We start from the raw sequence: 20091 nt of genomic DNA, 5'->3' as shown, positions 1-20091 counted from the left end.
TGTACGTGGGCCTCTCACTGTTGTGGCCTCTCCCGTTGCGGAGCACAGGCTCTGGACGCGCAGGCTCAGCGGCCATGGCTCACGGGCCTAGCCGCTCCGCGGCATGTGGGATCTTCCCGGACTGGGGCACGAACCTGTGTCCCCTGCATCGGCAGGCGGACTCTCAACCACTGCGCCACCAGGGAAGCCCCTAAGAGTTTTTTAATGGCATTTTTAAATGACTGGAAAAAAGAAAGATGTTTATTTCATGCTATGTGAAAATTAGTGAAATTCAGACTTCTTTGTCCATAACAGTTATGTCCATAATTCAGACATAACTGTGTCCATTCCATAATTTTATTGGAATGTAGCCACACCCATTTGTCCACCTACTGTATGAGGCTGCTTCTGCACCACAACAGCAGACTGGAGTTGTTGCAACAGAGCCTGTGACCTGAAAAGCCAGAAATATTTACTGTCTGGTCCTTTACCAAAAAAGCTTGCCAACCCCTGATATAAATCATCATCTAGTTTTCTTTTTTAATCTTGCATTTCATTCTTTTTTTTTAAAATCGAGGTATAGTTGATGTAGTGCATTTATTTCTTTACATGACCTGATATTTATTTTTGCATTTGGCGTTAGAAAAGGATATAACTTAATTGTTCCCTAACTGGTTAACCAAATTCTCCATCAGCATTTATTGACTAATCTCTTCCCTCCTCACTATTTGAAGTTCCATGGTTATCATATACTAAATCTGTCCCATCAGTTTAGGGAATGACAGGGTGAATCATCAAGCTATGTGGGCAGGATATATATTACCCAAGAGTTCTCTGGGGATGAGAAGCCATCACCCCCTGCATTAACACTGAGTGTTCAAGCCAGATGTGCCCGTGCACCATGGTGTCTAACCACTCAGGTTTATTTCCATGTACACACACTGTGGTGGGGTCTAGCTTTATTTTTCTGGAGTCCATGGGGGACTGCTGATGGCCAAATGGAGCTGTTTGTTAATGGTTTCTGGTCCTTTATGTTGGATCTTCTCTGGAGCTGGCTGGCTCTTAAAAATCCTTTGAGAGGCAAGGTGACTTGGTTTATTTCTCTGGCACTGGTGGATCAGGAATTTAATTGTTTGAAGGGACACATGTGAAGGATTGCTCACCACCAGACCCTACTGCAGATGCAAAGGTGAATGTGGTGGCAGTGGGTACGGGGTCTCTTGTTGGGTAGGTGCTTGTTCAACGAAGTCTCTTGTGACCAGGGGGCAGGCGGTGGCCAGCCACCAGCCTCTGCTCTGGCCTCTTGGGGCTGGGCTCCGGTTGTGCCTCTGCTTGTTACTGGCTGAGTGACCTTGGGCCCGTCCTGTAACCTCCCTGGACCTGCTCTCCTAGTAGGAGCACGGATAATAAAGCCCACCCTCCACCCCCACCCCCATCCCCACCCTTGTGTTATTTGAAGGGTTGAGAATACTGTGTAAAGCTTGCACAGTGCTCAGAAGATAGTAGGAACTTACAGTATTTAATTTCTTTATTTTCCCTTGATTTAGAGATGTGGTGTGTAGATCGCTGTGAAAAAGTATGGATTTTTGTCTCCAAGTCCTGTCATCTTCCTTAGCCCCAAGAGTTTGCTTTCTGTTTTGGAATTTTGTTGTGTCGTGAGTCACTTCAGAGCCCAGGCTCCCAGAGTGCTCAGCTGGCCACCTTCTGCTCTCTGCCAAAGGTGGGTTCAGGTGACAGACAGAACCCTCTGGCCAGGTGTTGGAGCCAGGCGGCGCTAACAGCCTGTGAGCTGTTTGTTCATCTGGCCTTAAGTGGTTGGCAGTGCGAGATTCCCCACGTGAGTTCCTGCTGTGAGCACGCTGGCTGTGACAGTGGAAAAGTGACTTGAGTCAGGTATCGCTGAAGCAGGTGATGGAAGCTGAGTGGGAGGAGTCTCCTCTGGGAGGCAGCTCCCACCTGGGTAAGAATGTCAAGTGCCTGGTGAACTTGGTGGACCTTGGTGTAAGCCTTTGCTGAGCACTGTCATTTTGGCAGGACTTGCCCTCTTGTCCTAAGGATGGGCTTTGTGGATTTAACCACAGCACAAAGGGCAGTTGAACTTGTGTTTTACTGGATTTTGCTAGAACTGCAGGAATTTCTAATCCTCTGTAATTTACCTGTGTTTGAAACATGATCCCCCTGGTGTTGCCAGACTGTTTTTTTCTGCTGAGGAGACATTCATCAGAGTCTCCCAGGGCACCCGACCGACCTTATTGTTGACGACTCTTCTCACCTGTCCTTTCCTCTCTGTGGCATCTACCACCTGGCTCAGGTACTATTCGGGGGTGGGGGGAGGTGTGCCTGGACAATTACAAGAGCTCCCTAAATGAGCCCTCTCTTTTCTCCTATTTCTTCCCCTTTCTATCTGATCTGTTTTTTCTGAAGTCTTTTTGAAAAAGTTACGTACGAGTGCCACTTTCCTGCTTAAAAGCTTAGCCACTGCCTGTGGGGTGCGCCTCAAATTCTTAAGCCTGTTATTTAAGATCCCTCAGAGTCTGGAGCTCATTGGACCTCCAGGCCTTGCTTCCAGCCACCACCCCTGGGTGGCTCATGTTCTGTCCACAGTGATGGTCCCCAGCTGTGCCCTCCGCACCTCACCCTGTGGCTGTTCTGCTGAGGCTGCGCTCCACGCCAGGAGCACCTTTTCCCTGCCGAGTGGCTAGTCGCTGTGTACAGGGGCTTTCACAGACATTCTCCATACTCTCTGTGCGGCCTGGCCACCTGGATGGGGTGATCTTGCCATTTTCCAGCGAGCGTTGGTGAATTTAAGTGATTTTCTTACTGCCGCATAGCTGGTAGGAGGGCTGGAATGTGAGGCCAGGCCTTGTGCGGTCAGGCTGCCTCTCTGGAGCCGTCCTCGGAGGGCAGAGTTACTCTTGGCTGCTCTGGACTCCAGCACAGCAGTTTTTCCTTATTCACGTATTTATCTCATTACATCACGTTGCTGTTTGTCCTGGTTCTGTGCCACACCCCGTACTCCACCCCAAAACTGTTTCCTCAAATAAATCCCTTATCAGCTTGCTTTCCCGTGCATCTGGAATAGTACCTGGTACTCAGTGGGAACTCGATAAATGTTTGTTTGGATGAATACATGGATGAGTAGCTTTTTCTTTCCATATCCTCTAATTTGTGGTTTGAGGGAGGATGGTACCCTGGTAATTAGGCTACTTAAAACTCCCGTGTGTTGGAAAACATCTCTCTTTTGGTCTATAGAAGAAATAGAAAGTGATAATTATTTTGCCCCATTCCCTCTGCCATCTCACAGAGATTCCGTGGAGAAAGATGCCAAAAACATATTTAATTATATATATTGTAGGGATGTAATCTTTTAGCGAAATTTTGTCAAACAAACTAGACCTAGGAGTGGCTTTGAGGAAAGCTGACCCTCCTTTAATCTATCAGCCTCCACCCGCCCCACGACAACAACCTGAACTGAAAGATATTAGTCATCTTCACTTTGGACACTTGACGTTTCTCTCTGTCATACGTAAAGTGTAAATGAAAGCATCTTTTTTAAAATTTTTATTTATTTATTTATTTTTGCGGTACACGGCCCTCTCACTGTTGTGGCCTCTCCCGTTGTGGAGCACAGGCTCAGCAGCCACGGGTCACGGGCCCAGCCACTCCGCGGCATGTGGGATCTTCCCGGACCGGGGCACGAACCCGTGTCCCCTGCATCGGCAGGTGGACTCTCAACCACTGCGCCACCAGGGAAGCCCCTTGAGAATTCTTGCTGTTTATTGATCTCTTGTGTATTGGCTTCAAGACAAGCCTCCCTGCCTCCCCATGGGGATGGATACCAGCACCACCATGTGGGAGCTGCCTCCTTTCTGACTTTGTTTTATCCTCATGATTTATAGGAAAATAAGGTTGCAGTTTTTTCCCTCATTCATTCCTTGACTTCCTTTATCTGTTTCTGCCCCCTTGCCATTTGTACCCTTCTTCCACTGACCCTTATTCACAGGGCTCGTTTCTGCCTCTGAGCTCAGAATGCCCACATGAGGGGGCCACACCGACCAGTATGACGTGTAGGGCCCTTTTCTTGCATGTCCTTCCTTCCTGCCTTTTTCCCACTTTTCTTGTCTGGTTACTTAATTGTGAAACTCCTTTGAGCTGTTTTGGTTTAGAATGTCCTATTCCCGCTTTTTCTTTCACTCCTTATTGTTTAGACTATGATCAGACTCCTGGTTGTGGAGTTCCTTCTTCTTCCCCAATAAATCTCTTCACTGTGGAAATAAAAAGAAATCCCCTGTGTCCAGTCTGAGTCATGTCAATAGGAATGTGGGAATTAGAGCTGGAGCAGCCAGGTAGCCAGGTGAATCTCAAGCCTGGAAATCCACCTGCCCTTCTGCGGGGAGGCGGACATGCTTCAGGCTTCTAAAAAGGATGCCATGGGGGCACCCGTGTCTCAGGCTTTGAAGAGTTTCACAGAAAAACATCTCTTTTAGCTCCTAGCTCTTTTAGCTCCTGAATCAACACAAGTGTTTAATGCCACAAGACCAGTATTGAGAGAATCCTTTTAGGTGAACACTTGTTTCAAGCTAGTGTGACCTATTTGAGTAGAGTCACATATTTCCTTCTAATTTAACAAATTCTCATCTCAGCTTAGTTTCAGGTTTGGGTTGAGGGTTTAAGGACTTCCCTACCCCTAATGGTAGGGTGTGAGCGTCACAGATCGTCGAACGTGAGAGTACTCTGCCGAGGGGCAATTTGAACTTGGAGGAGCTCGTGGAAGTTCAAATATACTGCTTCCTTTTTCGAGAGAGACAGTTTAGAATCAGGAGCGCTTAACTTTTTTCCCCCATAGGTATTTTTGGACTCTAAAAGTGATAGGTTCTCTCCAAAGGAAAATTCAGATTCACAAGTGCACGTGCAGAATCTTGCACATAATTTTTGGCATGAGGTGTCTTTGGATTCTAGACAAAGAGTCCCTATTATAGAGGAATGGTGAGCTTCAGGTAGTTTTTGAGGCAAGGACCCTTTTAGTCTTGCTCAGTGCTCAAGGCTTTTGAAAGCACAGCTGAGTGGTGTGGCTGTAAGCGAGGACTTAACAGTAACCACTTCACATGAATTGGTAGTAGAGTCCTGCCCCGGTCTGTTCCTCACTTGAATGGTTTTTGCCCTTGAAAAGGTTTGGTCTGAGGTGATGATTAATCAACAAGTGTTTGATCACCTAGTAGATATTCAGCTCTGTATAGTATATTGTTTCATCTAGGTCCCTGTTGTGACAATGCTCTTTGCTTTAACTTCCCGTAGGCATCTGACTTGTTTCATCAGACACTGAGGACATTCCACATATGCAGTGCTGGGTCAGATGGTAGCACAAAAACATGTCAATTCAGACCAGCTTTGAAAGGTGAACAAATGGTACAGTTAAGGAGTGTTGTATGAAGGGTGGGAAAGAACTAACGTATATTAAGGGATTAAGTAGCACATTACTTGTGTTTTCTTTAATCCTTACACCCTCCATGACATAGGTGGAGAAACTGGGTCTCAGAGAGATTGAGTACCTTACTCCAGGCCTCTGAGGAGCAAAGCCAGAATTCAAGCCCAGTCATGTGGACTCTAAGCCCAGATCTGTCTATCTTTCTTCTTTCCTCCCTCCCTCCCTCCCTCCCTCCCATGCCTCTTCTGTTAAAGACCAGAGGTGGATGGAGTGGGTTAGTGTTGAGAGAGCGTAGAAATGAGACCCTTAGACTGAGTATCCCCAGTAGGTTAACTTCATGGCCTTTATGAAACATTATTTCTCCTCTGTTAATTACCACCCATCATGTAACTGTTTCTCAGTTGGTCTTTAGAGCTGTTTATCTGCTTGTGTGCATCACTCTCCTGTGGAGCATCCAGTTTGTGTGGTACCACAGCCCTAGGTGAGTGACCAAAGACCTGGTGGTCACGCTACCACCTGAGTGGCCTCATGCATGCTTCTTCCGAGTCTTTTCTTATAAGTGACACAGACAACTTGGATGATCTGAGGGGTTCTCCGCCCCAGGCCCTTGTGTGATTTTGGTGCAGAAATGTCAGAGGGGAGTGCCTTTATTACTTAGCTTTCAGTTGGCAGAATGCGTCAAGGTGGGAAGGAAAGAGATCAGGTGTTTAGTTAGAGTCACGTTCTCTTTGTTGTGTGCTTTTGGGGGAGGTTTAATTTGTGTCTTTAAAAAGCTGTCTGCTTGGGCATTTGAGTCCTCCAGATCGTGCATGTACTTGACCAGCAACAGAGGCAGAACCTTTGTGTGGTGGGTCCTGGTTATCATTCCGTTAGGGACAAGCTTTTGGAAATGCCTCTCCTCCTTCAGAGGTGGTGATTTCTCAGCATGGAATGTCCATGCCAAGCTCTCCCACCGTCTTGTTTTTCCATTTGGCAGATTTTCTTGCTCTTCTCCAGGTGCGCCAGCATCCTTTGTGCCCCTCCTTCATTTTGCGTGGACCTCCGTTATAACCCATATTGCGTTGCATCGTAGGTAGAGGTTTTTTTGTACACATGCCCAGGCAGACTGAGTCATTTAAACACATCCTGGTAGCTCTGTGTCAGCACTTTGTCCAGTGTGTGTCAGGTGTTTCACTCTGTGGTTGAAACAGCGTATCCTCTTTACATCACGTTTAAATTCATCTGAGAGTGGGAGAAAAATCTTTGCTCCCGACAATCACAAGAGCGTCTGGAGAGCTGATTGCTAGTCTGCAGATCCTTAGAAAAAGCTAGTAATAGACACTGGAAACTGAGCCAAGGAATGTGGACTTGGGCTCTTGCATTTTGACTTCCTTTGTGATCTTGTTGGAGGTCGTCTTTTGCATCAGGCCAATGGGTGGATTTTACTTGAAGGGAGAGTTTCTAATAGCAAAGCTGGGGAAACATTTTCAGTTTTTTTTTTTTTTTTTTTTTTGCGGTATGCGGGCCTCTCACTGCTGTGGCCTCTCCCGTTGCGGAGCACAGGCTCCGGACGCGCAGGCTCAGCGGCCGTGGCTCACGGGCCCAGCCGCTCCGCGGCATGTGGGATCTTCCCAGACTGGGGCACGAACTCTTGTCCCCTGCATCGGCAGGCGGACTCTCAACCCCTGTGCCACCAGGGAAGCCCACATTTTCAGTTTTGAAACGACTTTATTAACCTACAAATAATTAAAGGTGATCTCTTAACCTATGTGTAAAGAAGAAGAGTCTTTCCCTCATATGTGATGATCCAGAATCCAAAGTGGGAAAATGTAAGACTGTTCAGAGAAGATGCTAACCTAGAAACCACAGACTGCTGGGCCTTGGGAAGTTGGAGAAACTTGTGCAAGCAACCTTGGAGATTTTGGAGAATATTGGAGATGGGATTCTGGGGCAGGGGTGGGAAAGAAAGAAGACTGAACTTCTACTGATAATCAGATAGGGTCCTAGGACTTAAGTCATATGGTTAAGATGCATTTTGAATAATTCTACAGTTACTAAAAAAAAAAAAAAGCTAAATCCCTACATCTTAAAATTCCATATTGTTTACACACTATCTCTTACCTAGATTTTTTAAATTACATAGACATTTTAATAATTATATGTGTTAGTCTTGCTGTGGTTAATAAACCACAAATTCCAAAAATACAGAGGTTTGCAGCAAACATTAATTTCTAGATCGAATTATGTGTCGGTGCCTGGGAGTCCATTGCTATGGCTCTTTTCCACAAGTCTTCCCTTCTGAAGGCACAGCCCCCGTTTGGGACATGCTAGTTTCAGGGCAGAGGAGAGAGCACATGAGAGCTGATGGAAACATGCAGTGGCTCGTAAAGTGTCTGCTCCCATCTGGTGTAGGTCACATTTGCTCATGTGCCATTGGCCAGAGCCCGTTACGTAGCCAAGCCAACAGTCACTGGACGGGAGTGGAGATGTGCCCTCCGGTCGGCAGTCACTTGGCAATAGTGAGCGTGTATAACCCTCTTAAAGGTACAGAGGTAATAATTGCAAACGATACTACAATCTACCATGTGGTTTGTGTCTTCTCCTTTTGTCACTGAATGTTACTTAGTAAATACCTGATATCAGTTTAGATTTATCGTTTTAAAAAGTTTTAAATACATTTTCTCCCTATTATGTGTATTATAGTTTTAGATTAATTTTCGAAGAAACCAACCTTTTGCAAGGAAATGATGTGGTAGATCACTGCGTGTTTCTTCTTGAATGATTGCAGTGCGTGGAGTTAGCTCTGTTGTACACCGTTGCGCTAGCTCAAGGCTCCAGAACAATTTGAATAATGGGGTAATTATGTATCAGAGTCTTGTTTCTGAATTTTGTAGACATGCCTCCAGTGTTTTATATTGTTTCCTGCTTAAGAAATATATTATTGAGATCTAATTCACATACCGTAAAAGTCACCATTTCAAACTATATTACAGTTGAGTGGTTTTTAGTATACTCACAGCATTGTGCAAACATCATTACTATCTAATTCCAGAATATTTTGTTACCCAAAAAAGAAACCTCATATTTATTAAGTGTTCACTCCTGTTTTCCCCTTCCCTTCAGCCCCTGGCAACCAAAAGTCTTCTTTCTATCTTTGTGGATTTGCCTGTCTGGATTCTTCATATAAATGGAATTATGTATGTGGCCTTTCATGTCTGGCTTCTTTCACTTAGAGCAGTGTTTTCAAGGTTCATTGCTGATGTTTTCTGATATATACCCTTTAACATATTTAGGAACCTTCCTTTTATTTCTTAATTTTACTTAGAGATTTTAATAGAATGGCTGATATTTACCAGTGTATGATACCAATAAGCATTTTGGTAGTTGTGGGCATGATTATATTGGACAGTGATCCTATTATCAGTTAATGTAATAAATAGCATTAATAAATTTCTTAATGTTAAATCACTTTTGATTTCTTGGATTATGTTTGACTCAATCCTGGTATATTATTTTTCTTTCTTTCTTTTTAAAAAAATTCTTCTAATGTACCGTTTGCTGTTACTTTACTGACAAAGTCTACACTTACATCTAATTTCCTTTTTTGTCATAGTATTTTGATATCAGATATAGGTAACCCTTATAAACTGATTTGAGTTTTTTCATTTTTAACTGTGTTTTAGAGTGTTCAAATAAAACAAGACTTGCTCCTTGAGGTTCATTAGAGCTCAGCTGTAAAACCATTGGGGCTTAGCTCACCTTTCAGTAAAAGTTCTCTGACAGCAGTTCTGAGGTTATTTATTTGTTTAGGTTTTCTGCATCAATTTAATTTCTCTTTGGCCGTACATTTTCCTGCAATGTATGGCCAAAGAGCTTCCAGGTTTATTAGCATAGCTATTCATAGCACATCCTTGTAATTTATAATCATACACAGAGGTAAGATTTAAATCACTATTGCCTGCTCATTTTTCCCCTCCTTCTTTCTATATTTAATTCTATATTTATTCTATATTAATCTAATTCTATATTTAATTCTTTTAGAAGAATTAAATTTTGGTTTTATTTATAACTTTTACTCCTTCTTTTCTGTTTTCAATTTATGTTTGTTTATTTATTTATTTATTTATTTATTGCAGTACGTGGGCCTCTCACTGTTGTGGCCTCTCCCGTTGCGGAGCACAGGCTCCAGACGCGCAGGCTCAGCAGCCATGGCTCACAGGCCTAGCCGCTCTGCGGCATGTGGGATCTTCCCGGACCGGGGCATGAACCCGTGTCCCCTGCATCGGCAGGCGGACTCTCAACCACTGTGCCACCAGGGAAGCCCTGCTTTAATTTTTTTATTCCCTCTTCCACTTTCTTTTTTTTTTAGATATTTATTTGGCTGCGCCGAGTCTTAGTTGCGGCAGCTGGGCTCCTTTAGTTTCAGATCGAGTGCTCCTTAGCAGTGGCATGTGAACTCTTAGTTGTGGCATGCACATGGGATCTAGTTCCTTGACCAGGGATCAAACCGGGGCCCCCTGCATTGGGAGTGCGGAGTCTTAACCACTGCGCCACCAGGGAATCCCCCCTCTTCCACTTTCTTTTTTTTGGGGGGGGGTATAGTTGTTTTACAATGTTGTGTTGGTTTCTACTGTACAGTGAAGTAAAGTACAGTTCTGTTCCACTTTGACTTTTTTTTTTAAATGGGAGCACAAGGTAGATGTGGACTAAAGTGTAGTGTTTTATGGGATAAATCTTTTCAAATGTATATATGTATCTGCTCTTAAGGACTGTGCTGCTTTTCCTCATGTATTGGTTTTCTCTTACGTCTGAATGTGAGTTAATATAGGCTGGTGTATTTTTCTGTTTTCTTGTGTCTGATGAGGTAATACAGGCCTGCTATTTGCCTCTCACTTAGTTCTAACCACTGTACTGCCAGGGAATTCCCTGGATCCCCCTGTTTCTACTTGATGTTAGAATTGTCTTCTTGGATCTTAGGTTGAGTGGAATAATAGTTGACAAATCAGTTGAGTGGTCTCACCTTGGGAAAAGGAATCAGAAGAAAGAAAACCAGGGTCAGGGACAGTCGGTCAGGAAGACTTGGCCTAGTTCCTCTGTGTGTCTGGATCCAGTATAGCCTGGCTTCCATCTTGTTTTAGGTGCTCTCCCCATCTCGGTAGAGTCCAGCCTTTTCAGAATTTGCGGTCTTGCCTCCTTTGTGCTTGGTGGACCTATCCAGGGCAGCTGACTTCATGAAGGTGCAAGCAGGCGCCTTCATGTTCCCCTGACCTTTCTCTTGCATCTCTACCCCTCCTGGCTAGATGAAGCCCTGGGGGCAAGGCACCCTCTGCTGGTGGGCCTCACATGGTATATCTGCCTGTGCTGGCACCCCCTTGCTCACAGCAGCCAGACACTCTGGGGGTCCTCCTTTGCCCCACTGTGGGCCCTTCCATACCCTCATCCTTCCAGACAATTGCAAATTCAAATTAGAGTGTCTGTGAGGGTTCAGGACACTTTCTGCTTCTTAGGTAACCTTGATAACCCTAAGTAACCTCAGTGACATGGGTTAAAGATACCTCTTCGTTCTTTTCTCAGTTGAGTCCCAATTGTCTCCAGTAGGAAATACTTTTGGCATTTGGACGATGCCCTTTCCTAGTTTCTAATCTGGTACTCATTCCGGTCACTATGCGCCCCCCCCCCGCACCCCCACTGCTCTTTCTCTCCCGTTCTTCAGGTGGTTGTTATCTGGAAGGGGGAAAGAGGGAGAAAGCAAAGACCTGAGCTTATTAATTCGCTGCATTTATCTAGAAGTCTAGATTTATAATTTTTCAATGAGTGTGTAACATTGTTATTAATGTAAACACGATCATTTCCTGGTTAGTGAGCCTTTGGAGCTTTTCCAGGGTTCACTCTGTGTTCTTTGATCTGTTATGAACATCTTTGAACAGAACAATTTTGAGGTTTTCCCTTTGAAGTTATTGCCCATAGTTGGCCTAAATTTAACTTTACAGCAAAGTCAGCAGTCAGGAGTGTTCTGTTCAGTTTGTGCAGGGCACATTCATTCTTCAGGCATCTCCTGTGTGCCTGGCAGGAGGGAGGTCAATTAATACAAGTCAGGTACAGTCTGTGCATTCAGAGAGCTCTCATTCTCCTGTAGCGGTCAGGATGCCTTGAGAGGCTTTGGCAAGCTCTTCTGAAACGAGATCATCATGTTGCCCACACTCCTCTAATAGTATCAAAAAGAGAAATTAGAGTGTTTTCGCATGGCTTGTTTTTATTAAGTCCATGTTGGCCCTTAAGGTATACCACTTTCTTTCATAAACCCTATGTTTAATGTAATATAAAATTTTGCTGGTGACTAACGTTATTTTAATTATCTCTCTTGCGGCTGGCTGACCACAATGGTGGATCTTATAACTGAAATTCTTTGAGCGAGGGCAGTTTCCAAAGTGTCCTGGTTATGTATTCCTCTTCCTAAGTAAAAAGGGGTGATGGGGAGAAGAAATTCTCTTATAAGTGAAACTGCATAGCAAGAATTGATATTTTGGAGCGTTGAGGAGTTTTCATGTATTTATCAACTAGGTAGTTGTAACTCTCACAAAGGCTACTGTAGATATATCTATTGCTACAGGGGAGTCATTAAGGAAGATGTGGTTAAGGCACCAACTGTGACTCTAGGTGCGATTTTAATTTTCAGCAGCATTTATGGTCTACTGTGAACCCAGCCCCATAGTCTAAAGGGGATGCAGGAATACTTGCAGACAAGTTGACTTTTTTTTGTTGTTTGAGTATTTTAATAGTGATATAACGCCTACCATGTTCCAGGCACTGTTCCAGTTGCTCCATATGCTAACTAACTCAATCCCATTACACCCATTTTATAAATGACGAAGCTGGGGCAATAGAGAGATTGAGGAATTTACTTAAGTCATGCTGCTAGTAAAGAGTAAAACCGGGATTCAAAACCCGGCAGTCCGTCCAGGTTAGCCTCAGTGTTGTTGTCATTCAACAGACGTTTATTGAGTACCTTGTGTTGGCAAGAGATTGAGTTGGGTCACTTCTAAAACTCATTCATTCATCAGATACTTACTGAGTACCTACTGTGTTCCAGAAGACACAGTCTCTGCTCCTGTGGAATTTACAGACTGGTGGGAAGTCAGACAGACAGACAATCAATTAATATATAATACATTTTTAGACAGTGGTAAGTCCTACGATGAAAATAAAGCCAGGGAAGGGACTGGAAAATGATGGAGCGCGCAGGGATGTTTTTAGATTTTTGTGGGCTGAGAGCGCCTCTCTGAGTAGGTGTCATTTGAGCAGAAACCTGTTTGAGGAGGAAAGCCAGGCCAGTGGCAGTCGGAGGGGAGAGCAGTGTTCCAGGCAGAGTGAGCAGCAAGTATGAAGGCCCTGAGGTCCAGATGAGCCAAGCCAGGTGTGTCGAGCAGGATGAGCTGGAGGGCAGGTCAGAGACTGTGATAAGATCATGTTGGCCCTTGTGGGTTATGGGAGGGAGTCTGGATTTTATTTTGAATGTGTTTGGATGGATGTCTTTCAGAGTTCTGAACAGGGGGCTAACATGTTTGTTTGTTTTGTTTTGTTTTGTTTTGTTTTTTGCGGTACGCGGGCCTCTCACTGCCGCGGCCCCTCCCACCGCGGAGCACAGGCCCCAGACGCGCAGGCCCAGCGGCCATGGCTCACGGGCCCAGCCGCTCCGTGGCATGCGGGATCCTCCCGGACCGGGGCACGAACCCGCGTCCCCCTGCATCGGCAGGCGGATGCTCAACCACTGTGCCACCAGGGAAGCCCGGGTAACATGTTTTGATTGACCTTTTCCAGGGAGCGTTCTGGCTGCAGTAAGGAGGACTGACTGTAGGGCAGCAACAATGAAACAGGAGGCTTTTGTGTTGTGCCAAGGGATTCTCTCACATCTCGCGTTTTGTAATTGGTGTTAGTTGTAAAGGTGCTGCCCTCCCACAATACGTGCTCTAGAACTCAGGTCTCAGTGAAGCATACCCACTACCGGAGGACTCTGAGGGTAGAGGCAGGAGCCTGGGTCACTGAGTCCACCTAAGCCCCTGCCCTTTCCTCCTAAGATTTTTGTCTTTTCCCTCCACGTTTGTTTCTCATGGGGACCATATCTTGAGGGGAGTTATCTGGGGGATAACTTGTATTAAGACCCTAAGGGAAAATGTAAGCATTTCTCGACTGGCTTTAAAAACAGAAGCCTCATGTTTACCCAGAAGGATTTATGGCCAGAGAATGGAGATGAGGGACAGTGTTGGGTTGGGGAAAGCCACACAAAGGGGATCCAGCTTGATAACACCCTTGAACTAGGAACCAGATACCTGAGCTCAACTCAGTAGAGTGATAACTGGCTTCCATACATTTGGATACAGAAGTCCTTCACCTTTCTGAGTCGGCTTCCGCATCAGTATCTGTCTGCTAACCTCACCAGGTTGAGGTTGACGTAGAGGGCAGCGAAATAAGAATGTGGAAGCCCTGCGCACAGACGTGCCATGGAAGTCGGAGATGGTAGCATCCCTTTATAGGAAAGTCCAGGCATCCGTAGCTCATTTGCTATTCATATATGCTCAAATAATATTACGGGAAGCACCCTGTAGTAAGGGTGTGGGTATCTTCCCTGGTTATGTAGTCCTAAAGGAAAGAATCTGCTGTGTGACAAGGTCTGGGTGACTCTCTCCTCCCCAACCCCCACTAACTGATTTGAGAATTAGTTCAGTTCCCACTGTCTGGCCAAGATCTTTTAGACCTTTATGTGGGCCGTTCCTGGAGGGTTATTGGCTGAGGTCCCCAGAGCAAAGGTTAGGGGAATTGGCCTGGAATCCCTGGGAGACGGGCAAACAGATGGATGGATAATCACACATGCACACACAAAGGTGAACAAGGCACATTTACAGTTGTTGGACGCACAGTGCTTATGGATAAGTTATATATGTAAATAAATGATTAAAACTGTGAAAATTGCTTCAGTGGAAGCATCTTCAAGGTATTGAGAAGGGAGTGACTAATTTTGTTAGGGGCTGGATCCAGGAAGGATTCTAGGAGGAGGGGGCATTTGAGAAGATTTCTGTGAGATCCTTGGAGCCCTCTACATAAAAAAGAGGTGTGTGTGTGTGTGTGTGTGTGTGTGTGTGTGTGTGTGTGTGTGTGTGCTATGTAAGCAATGATGAGAAAATATGAAACAGCATAGTGAGTTCCAGGATCAGTTCAGGCCAGATTGTGGAAAATTGCTGTCTGAGCTGATGTTGGCTTATCTGACTGAAGATTTTGAATTCATTCTTTCTTTTGTGCAATGTTTAGCCATAGGTGATGGAGCCTTTCTGAGGCCCAGCGAGCTAGTGTTGTTAAAATATAAGGGTGGGCCCCTCAGTGCCTAGCATGGTGCCTTGCCTGAGGTCAGTGTTTAAATATTTACTGAAATGATGAAGACGTGATGGTTGTCTCAGAGCTCCAGAGAAGATGTCCCCCCGCTGCTCCTTAGTCCCTGGGATTTGGACACTGCATGCCCTCAGTGACATCAGTGTGCTGAGGAAGCAGGTCGTGGGGTGCTGCTATAGCTAGGTTCTATGGTCCACACGGAGAGCAGCTGCTGAGGGGCTTGCCTTCCCAGCTGACAAGACCCTGGGCTGAGAAGTGGAGGGGTGGGGTCCATTCCCATGAATACCTTCTGTGAAATGGTACCCTTTCAGTAATTACAAAAGTATTTTTGACATTGCATAAGTAAGGATGTGATTAAATTATCTGTGGTCAGGGAGACAAAGGAGAGTACCTTTTTTGTTTAGTTTCCATCACCCACGGAGTTGGGTGACATTGCCCTTGACCCCAGACCATGCTTCCCTCTGCCTTGTTCCATACTCTCTTTCCAGATGTGCCATCTTCATCTGGAGCTTATGGACATGACTGCTAGATTGACTTCTCATTTCCTGTATGTTCTCTTCTCTGGGGGCTAAGTCATATCCAGCCTGCACACAAGAAGGAGATCATTCTGGGGAAAGACCCACGCCCAGCCTGTGATCTGATTACCCACAGGTCAGGAATGCAGAAAACATTCCTGACCAAGGCTGTTTGCTTAGTGTCATGTCACTTTCTTGCCATATTCCTTAGTCTTTGCCTTCTAATGATTCCAAGGTGACATTCAGAGGCTTTCACATCTACTGCTAGACAGGGCTTTGTTCTCTTATCAAATCTTAAAGCCAGAAAAGGTAACTGGAAGACTGCATCTTTTTTGGATATTGTAGGGACATAATTGATTCAAGTGGCTTACTACTGAGGCCTAAGAAGAAAGAAGTCCATAAGTTTTTAATCTTTCCTTCCCTTTCTTTTCTGGTACTTGCTCCCCCCAACCCCTTTTAAACTTTTTTATTGCGGAAAATTTTAAACACATACAGAAGAGGTGAGAATTGATAGTGAACCTGCAAGTACCAGCTTCAACAGTGATCAGCTTTGGGGCATCTTGTGTCATCTATATCCCAACTACCCGACCTTAATTATTTTGAAGCAAATACCACACATCCTATCATTTCATCTATGAATACTTTAGTTATGTGTTACTAAAAGATGAAGACTTTGTAAAATCATAATACTTCCATTATCACACCTAATAATTCCTTCATGTCATCAAATAATTGATCAATATTCAAAATTTCCTGAATGTCTCAAAATCTTTTAACCCTGTGTTTTAATCAGTACCCACTGCAGTTGTTGATAGGTCTCTTAAGTTTCATTACATCTATAGGTGCTCTTTCCAACTCTGTCTTTCTTTTTTCCTTACAATTTATTTATTTATTGAAGAAACTGGGTCTTCGGTTCTCTTTGGCTTCACATTGTGTAGATGCCACTGATTGCGTCCTTGCAGTATTTGTTAAACATGTTCCTCACTCTTCTGTATTGCCTATACATTGGTGTTGTGTCTAGAGATTTGTTCAGGACTCATATCCAGTTTTTTGGCAAGCATACTTCATAGGTGGTGGTGTGAACTTATTCCAGGAGGTACGTAATGTTTAGCCGTCTCTTTGTGATGGTTGATTAGGTTCTTAAATGTGTTGGACATTTAAGAAGGTTCTGGCCCCTTAATGTTTACCTGGGCCCAAGTGGCGGTCTTGAGAAAGTGGGAAAAAGAGACAATGTGGTGTGCTCAGGAGTTCTTTCTCTGTCAAAGTCTGACGGTGGTGGCTGTCATGTTCTCTGTCCTTGAACTGTTGGTTCCTTCAGCGCTTGCTGACACATGAATCAACAGGATTTTGTGTAGAGCATTGCCCGTCGTGTTTCTCTTGGTTGTAAAAGACTCGTTCACTTAAGAAATGGTAAGTAAGGAGAGGATCAGATTCTTTGAAAGTTATTTTTGTATTTAGAGTTGTTTCTTGGTTTGGCTAAACCCGCCTCTGTTGCTGGTGTTCTCCAGGTGTGTGTTTTTAGCTACTTTGTAAGATGATTCTTTTCTTCTTTCAGGATCTCATTTTGCCCAACGGCGGTACTCCAGCAGGCCCTGCAAGTCCCGCTTCTTCATCTTCCCTTCTCAACAGACTACAACTTGATGATGACATCGATGGTGAGACCAGAGACCTCTTTGTCACGGTTGATGATCCCAAGAAGCATGTCTGTACGATGGAGACCTACATCACGTACAGGATCACCACCAAAGTAGGTCTTTTTATTATCTTCCACCTGTCTGGAGTGTCTTGGAGAATTGAAGTCCTACCGCCATGATTCCTGCCTTTCCTTTTTCCCTTCCTTTGTACAACTCTGTTCACCTTTATGACAATTGTGAATATAGCTTTTTGGGAGAGTGGATATATTCAGATTTAAAAGGATTATGCATAAGTTTTTTTAATTTTAACCTTAAAATGAAGGAGAAATTGTGACTACAGTCTTTCAAATGAAACTTTTAAAGCCCGTACTTTCACTTATTTTCTATCATGATATTGTTTAACATGTTAATATTACTCTTGAAATGTATTAATCATTGTATCAACCACTGTATCAACCTGAAGCTCTGTGATGAGAACATGATTATAATCTGGCATAATTAGTCTTTTTTAAATATTTTTTAACATTTTTATTGGAGTATAATTGCTTTACAATGGTGTGTTAGTTTTTTATAACAAAGTGAATCAGCTATACATATATCCCCATCTCTCCTCCCTCTTGCATCTCCCTCCCACCCTCCTATCCCACTTCTCTAGGTGGTCACAAAGCACTGAGCTGATCTCCCTGTGCTATGCGGCTGCTTCCAACTAGGTATCTATTTTACGTTTGGTAGTAGATATATGTCCATGCCTCTCTCTCACTTCGTCCCAGATTACCCCTCCCCCTCCCCGTGTCCTCAAGTCCATTCTCTACGTCTGCGTCTTTATTCCTGTCCTGCCCCTAGGTTCTTCAGAACCTTTTTTTTTTTTTTTAGTTTCCATATATATGTGTTAGCATACAGTATTTTTTTCTTTCTGACTTATTTCACTCTGTATGATAGACTCTAGGTCCATCCACCTCACTACAGATAACACAATTTCCTTTCTTTTTATGGCCGAGTAATATTCCATTGTATATATGTGCCGCATCATTTTTATCCATTCATCTGACCATGGACACTTAGGTTGCTTCCATGTCCTGGCTATTGTAAGTAGAGCTGCAGTGAATATTGTGGTACATAACTCTTTTTGAATTATGGTTTTCTCAGGGTATATGCCCGGTAGTGGGATTGCTGGGTTGTATGGTAGTTCTATTTTTAGCTTTTTAAGGAACCTCCGTGCTGTTCTCCATAGTGGCTGTACCAATTTACATTGCCGCCAACAGTGCAAGAGGGTTCTCTTTTCTCCACACCCCCTCCAGCATTTATTGTTTGTAGATTTTTCCATGATGTCCATTCTGACTGGTGTAAGGTAATACCTCATTGTAGTTTTGATTTGCGTTTCTCTAATGATTAGTGATGTTGAGCATGCTTTCATGTGTTTGTTGGCAATCTGTATATCTTCTTTGGAGAAATGTGTATTTAGGTCTTCTGCCCATTTTTGGATTGGGTTGTTTGTGTTTTTTGATATTGAGCTGCATGAGCTGCTTGTAAATTTTGGAGATTAATCCTTTGTCAGTTGCTTCATTTGCAAATATTTTCTCCCATTCTGAGGGTTGTCTTTTGGTCTTGTTTATGGTTTCCTTTGCTGTGCAAAACCTTTTAAGTTTCCTTAGGTCCCATTTGTTTATTTTTGTTTTGATTTCCATTTCTCTAGGAGGTGGGTCAAAAAGGATCTTGCTGTGATTTGTCATAGAGTGTTCTGCCTATGTTTTCCTCTTAAGAGTTTGATAGTGTCTGGCCTTACATTTAGGTCTTTAATCCATTTTGAGCTTATTTTTGTGTATGGTGTTAGGGAGTGTTCTAATTTCATTCTTTTACATGTAGCTGTCCAGTTTTCCCAGCACCACTTACTGAAGAGGCTGTCTTTTCTCCATTGAATATTCTTGCCTCCTTTATCAGAAATAAGGTGACCATATGTGTTTGGGTTTATCTCTGGGCTTTCTATCCTGTTCTATTTATCTATATTTCTGTTTTTGTGCCAGTACCATAGTGTCTTGATTACTGTAGCTTTGTAGTATGGTCTGAAGTCTGGGAGCCTGATTCCTCCAGTTCCGTTTTTCATTCTCAAGATTACTTTGGCGATTCAGGGTCTTTTGTGTTTCCATACAAATTGTGAAATTTTTTACTCTAGTTCTGTGAAAAATGCCATTGGTAGTTTGATAGGGATTGCATTGAATCAGTAGATTGCTTTGGGTAGTATAGTCATTTTCACAATGTTGATTCTTCCAATCCAAGAACATGGTATCTCTCTCCATCTGTTTGTATCATCTTTAATTTCTTTCATCAGTGTCTTATAGTTTTCTGCATACAGGTAGTTAGTCTTAATGTCAGGGAGAGGAGGAGTAAGAGAAGAGTGGGAACTAATATTTATTAGCTTTCTGCCTTGTACCACTATATTACTGCCTTGTCTTTTCCACACCTGGTTCACATTTGAAGATTTGTATGTGTGCACAGGCATGTGCGCTCACACAGTCTGCCCCTGTCCCTTTTGGCACTGGGTAGTATTTCTCAACATTGCTAGGTGCTTAGATGTGTATTACATCCTCAGAGGTCCTAGGATGTTATACGTACCCCCCGTGAATCATTTCCAGTTACTTATTTTTTTCTCCCTAGCGTCAACTTATTTTGTACCCTGTAGTCAGTGGAATGCAAAACATGTTTTTCTTGAATTTGTGCTCTAAACAGCTGAATGTCGAGGTGATCGCCTCGCACAGCAGTGCTCAGCTGTCTTGTTGCTTCCCCAGCCCTCTTGTCCTCCACCCTGCAGTTTCTCTCCCTGTCAGCGGATTCTCCGGCTGATGCCCGTGCTGCAGCTCACCACTCTCTCCTCTGCTGTCTCTCTGTCCTTCCTTCCCCTTTCTCCATTGTGCTCTTATTTCTATCTCTTTTCCTTTAAGTCAGATAATGTCTTAGGATAATCTTTCCAAGTTTCAGTCCCACATTTTCACTTGGCTTCAAGGACAGCACCTTAAGGGTGAACTTGTTGAAGGATTAAGTTTTCCTTTTTACCGTGAATTCCACTTCTGATCTCAAACCAGAGTCCTTTTCTTTTCCTGTTTCAAATAGTGACACCAGGTTTAATACGTTGGTGATGCACCTGGAACCTTTACTCTGAGCGTTGTATTAAAGGACGTGTAGG

The 20091-nt window shown here is 43.9% G+C and overlaps 1 protein-coding gene across 1 annotated transcript in view; it reads left to right on the top strand.

Annotated features, from left to right (window-relative positions):
- Positions 1 to 20091, top strand: part of SNX30 (sorting nexin family member 30) — a 104585-nt gene that overhangs the window by 27919 nt on the left and 56575 nt on the right. Inside the window, exon 2 of the mRNA XM_007449761.1 lies at positions 16835 to 17026. Coding sequence (XP_007449823.1) covers positions 16835 to 17026 — 192 coding nt within the window. The remainder of the gene's footprint in view (positions 1 to 16834; positions 17027 to 20091) is intronic.

This window comes from Lipotes vexillifer, unplaced genomic scaffold (genome assembly GCF_000442215.2).
Source record: "Lipotes vexillifer unplaced genomic scaffold, Lipotes_vexillifer_v1.1 scaffold230, whole genome shotgun sequence".
NCBI lineage: Eukaryota > Metazoa > Chordata > Mammalia > Artiodactyla > Lipotidae > Lipotes > Lipotes vexillifer.
The sequence above is the reverse complement of the archived record's forward strand: the minus strand, read 5'-3'. Positions and strand labels throughout refer to the sequence as shown.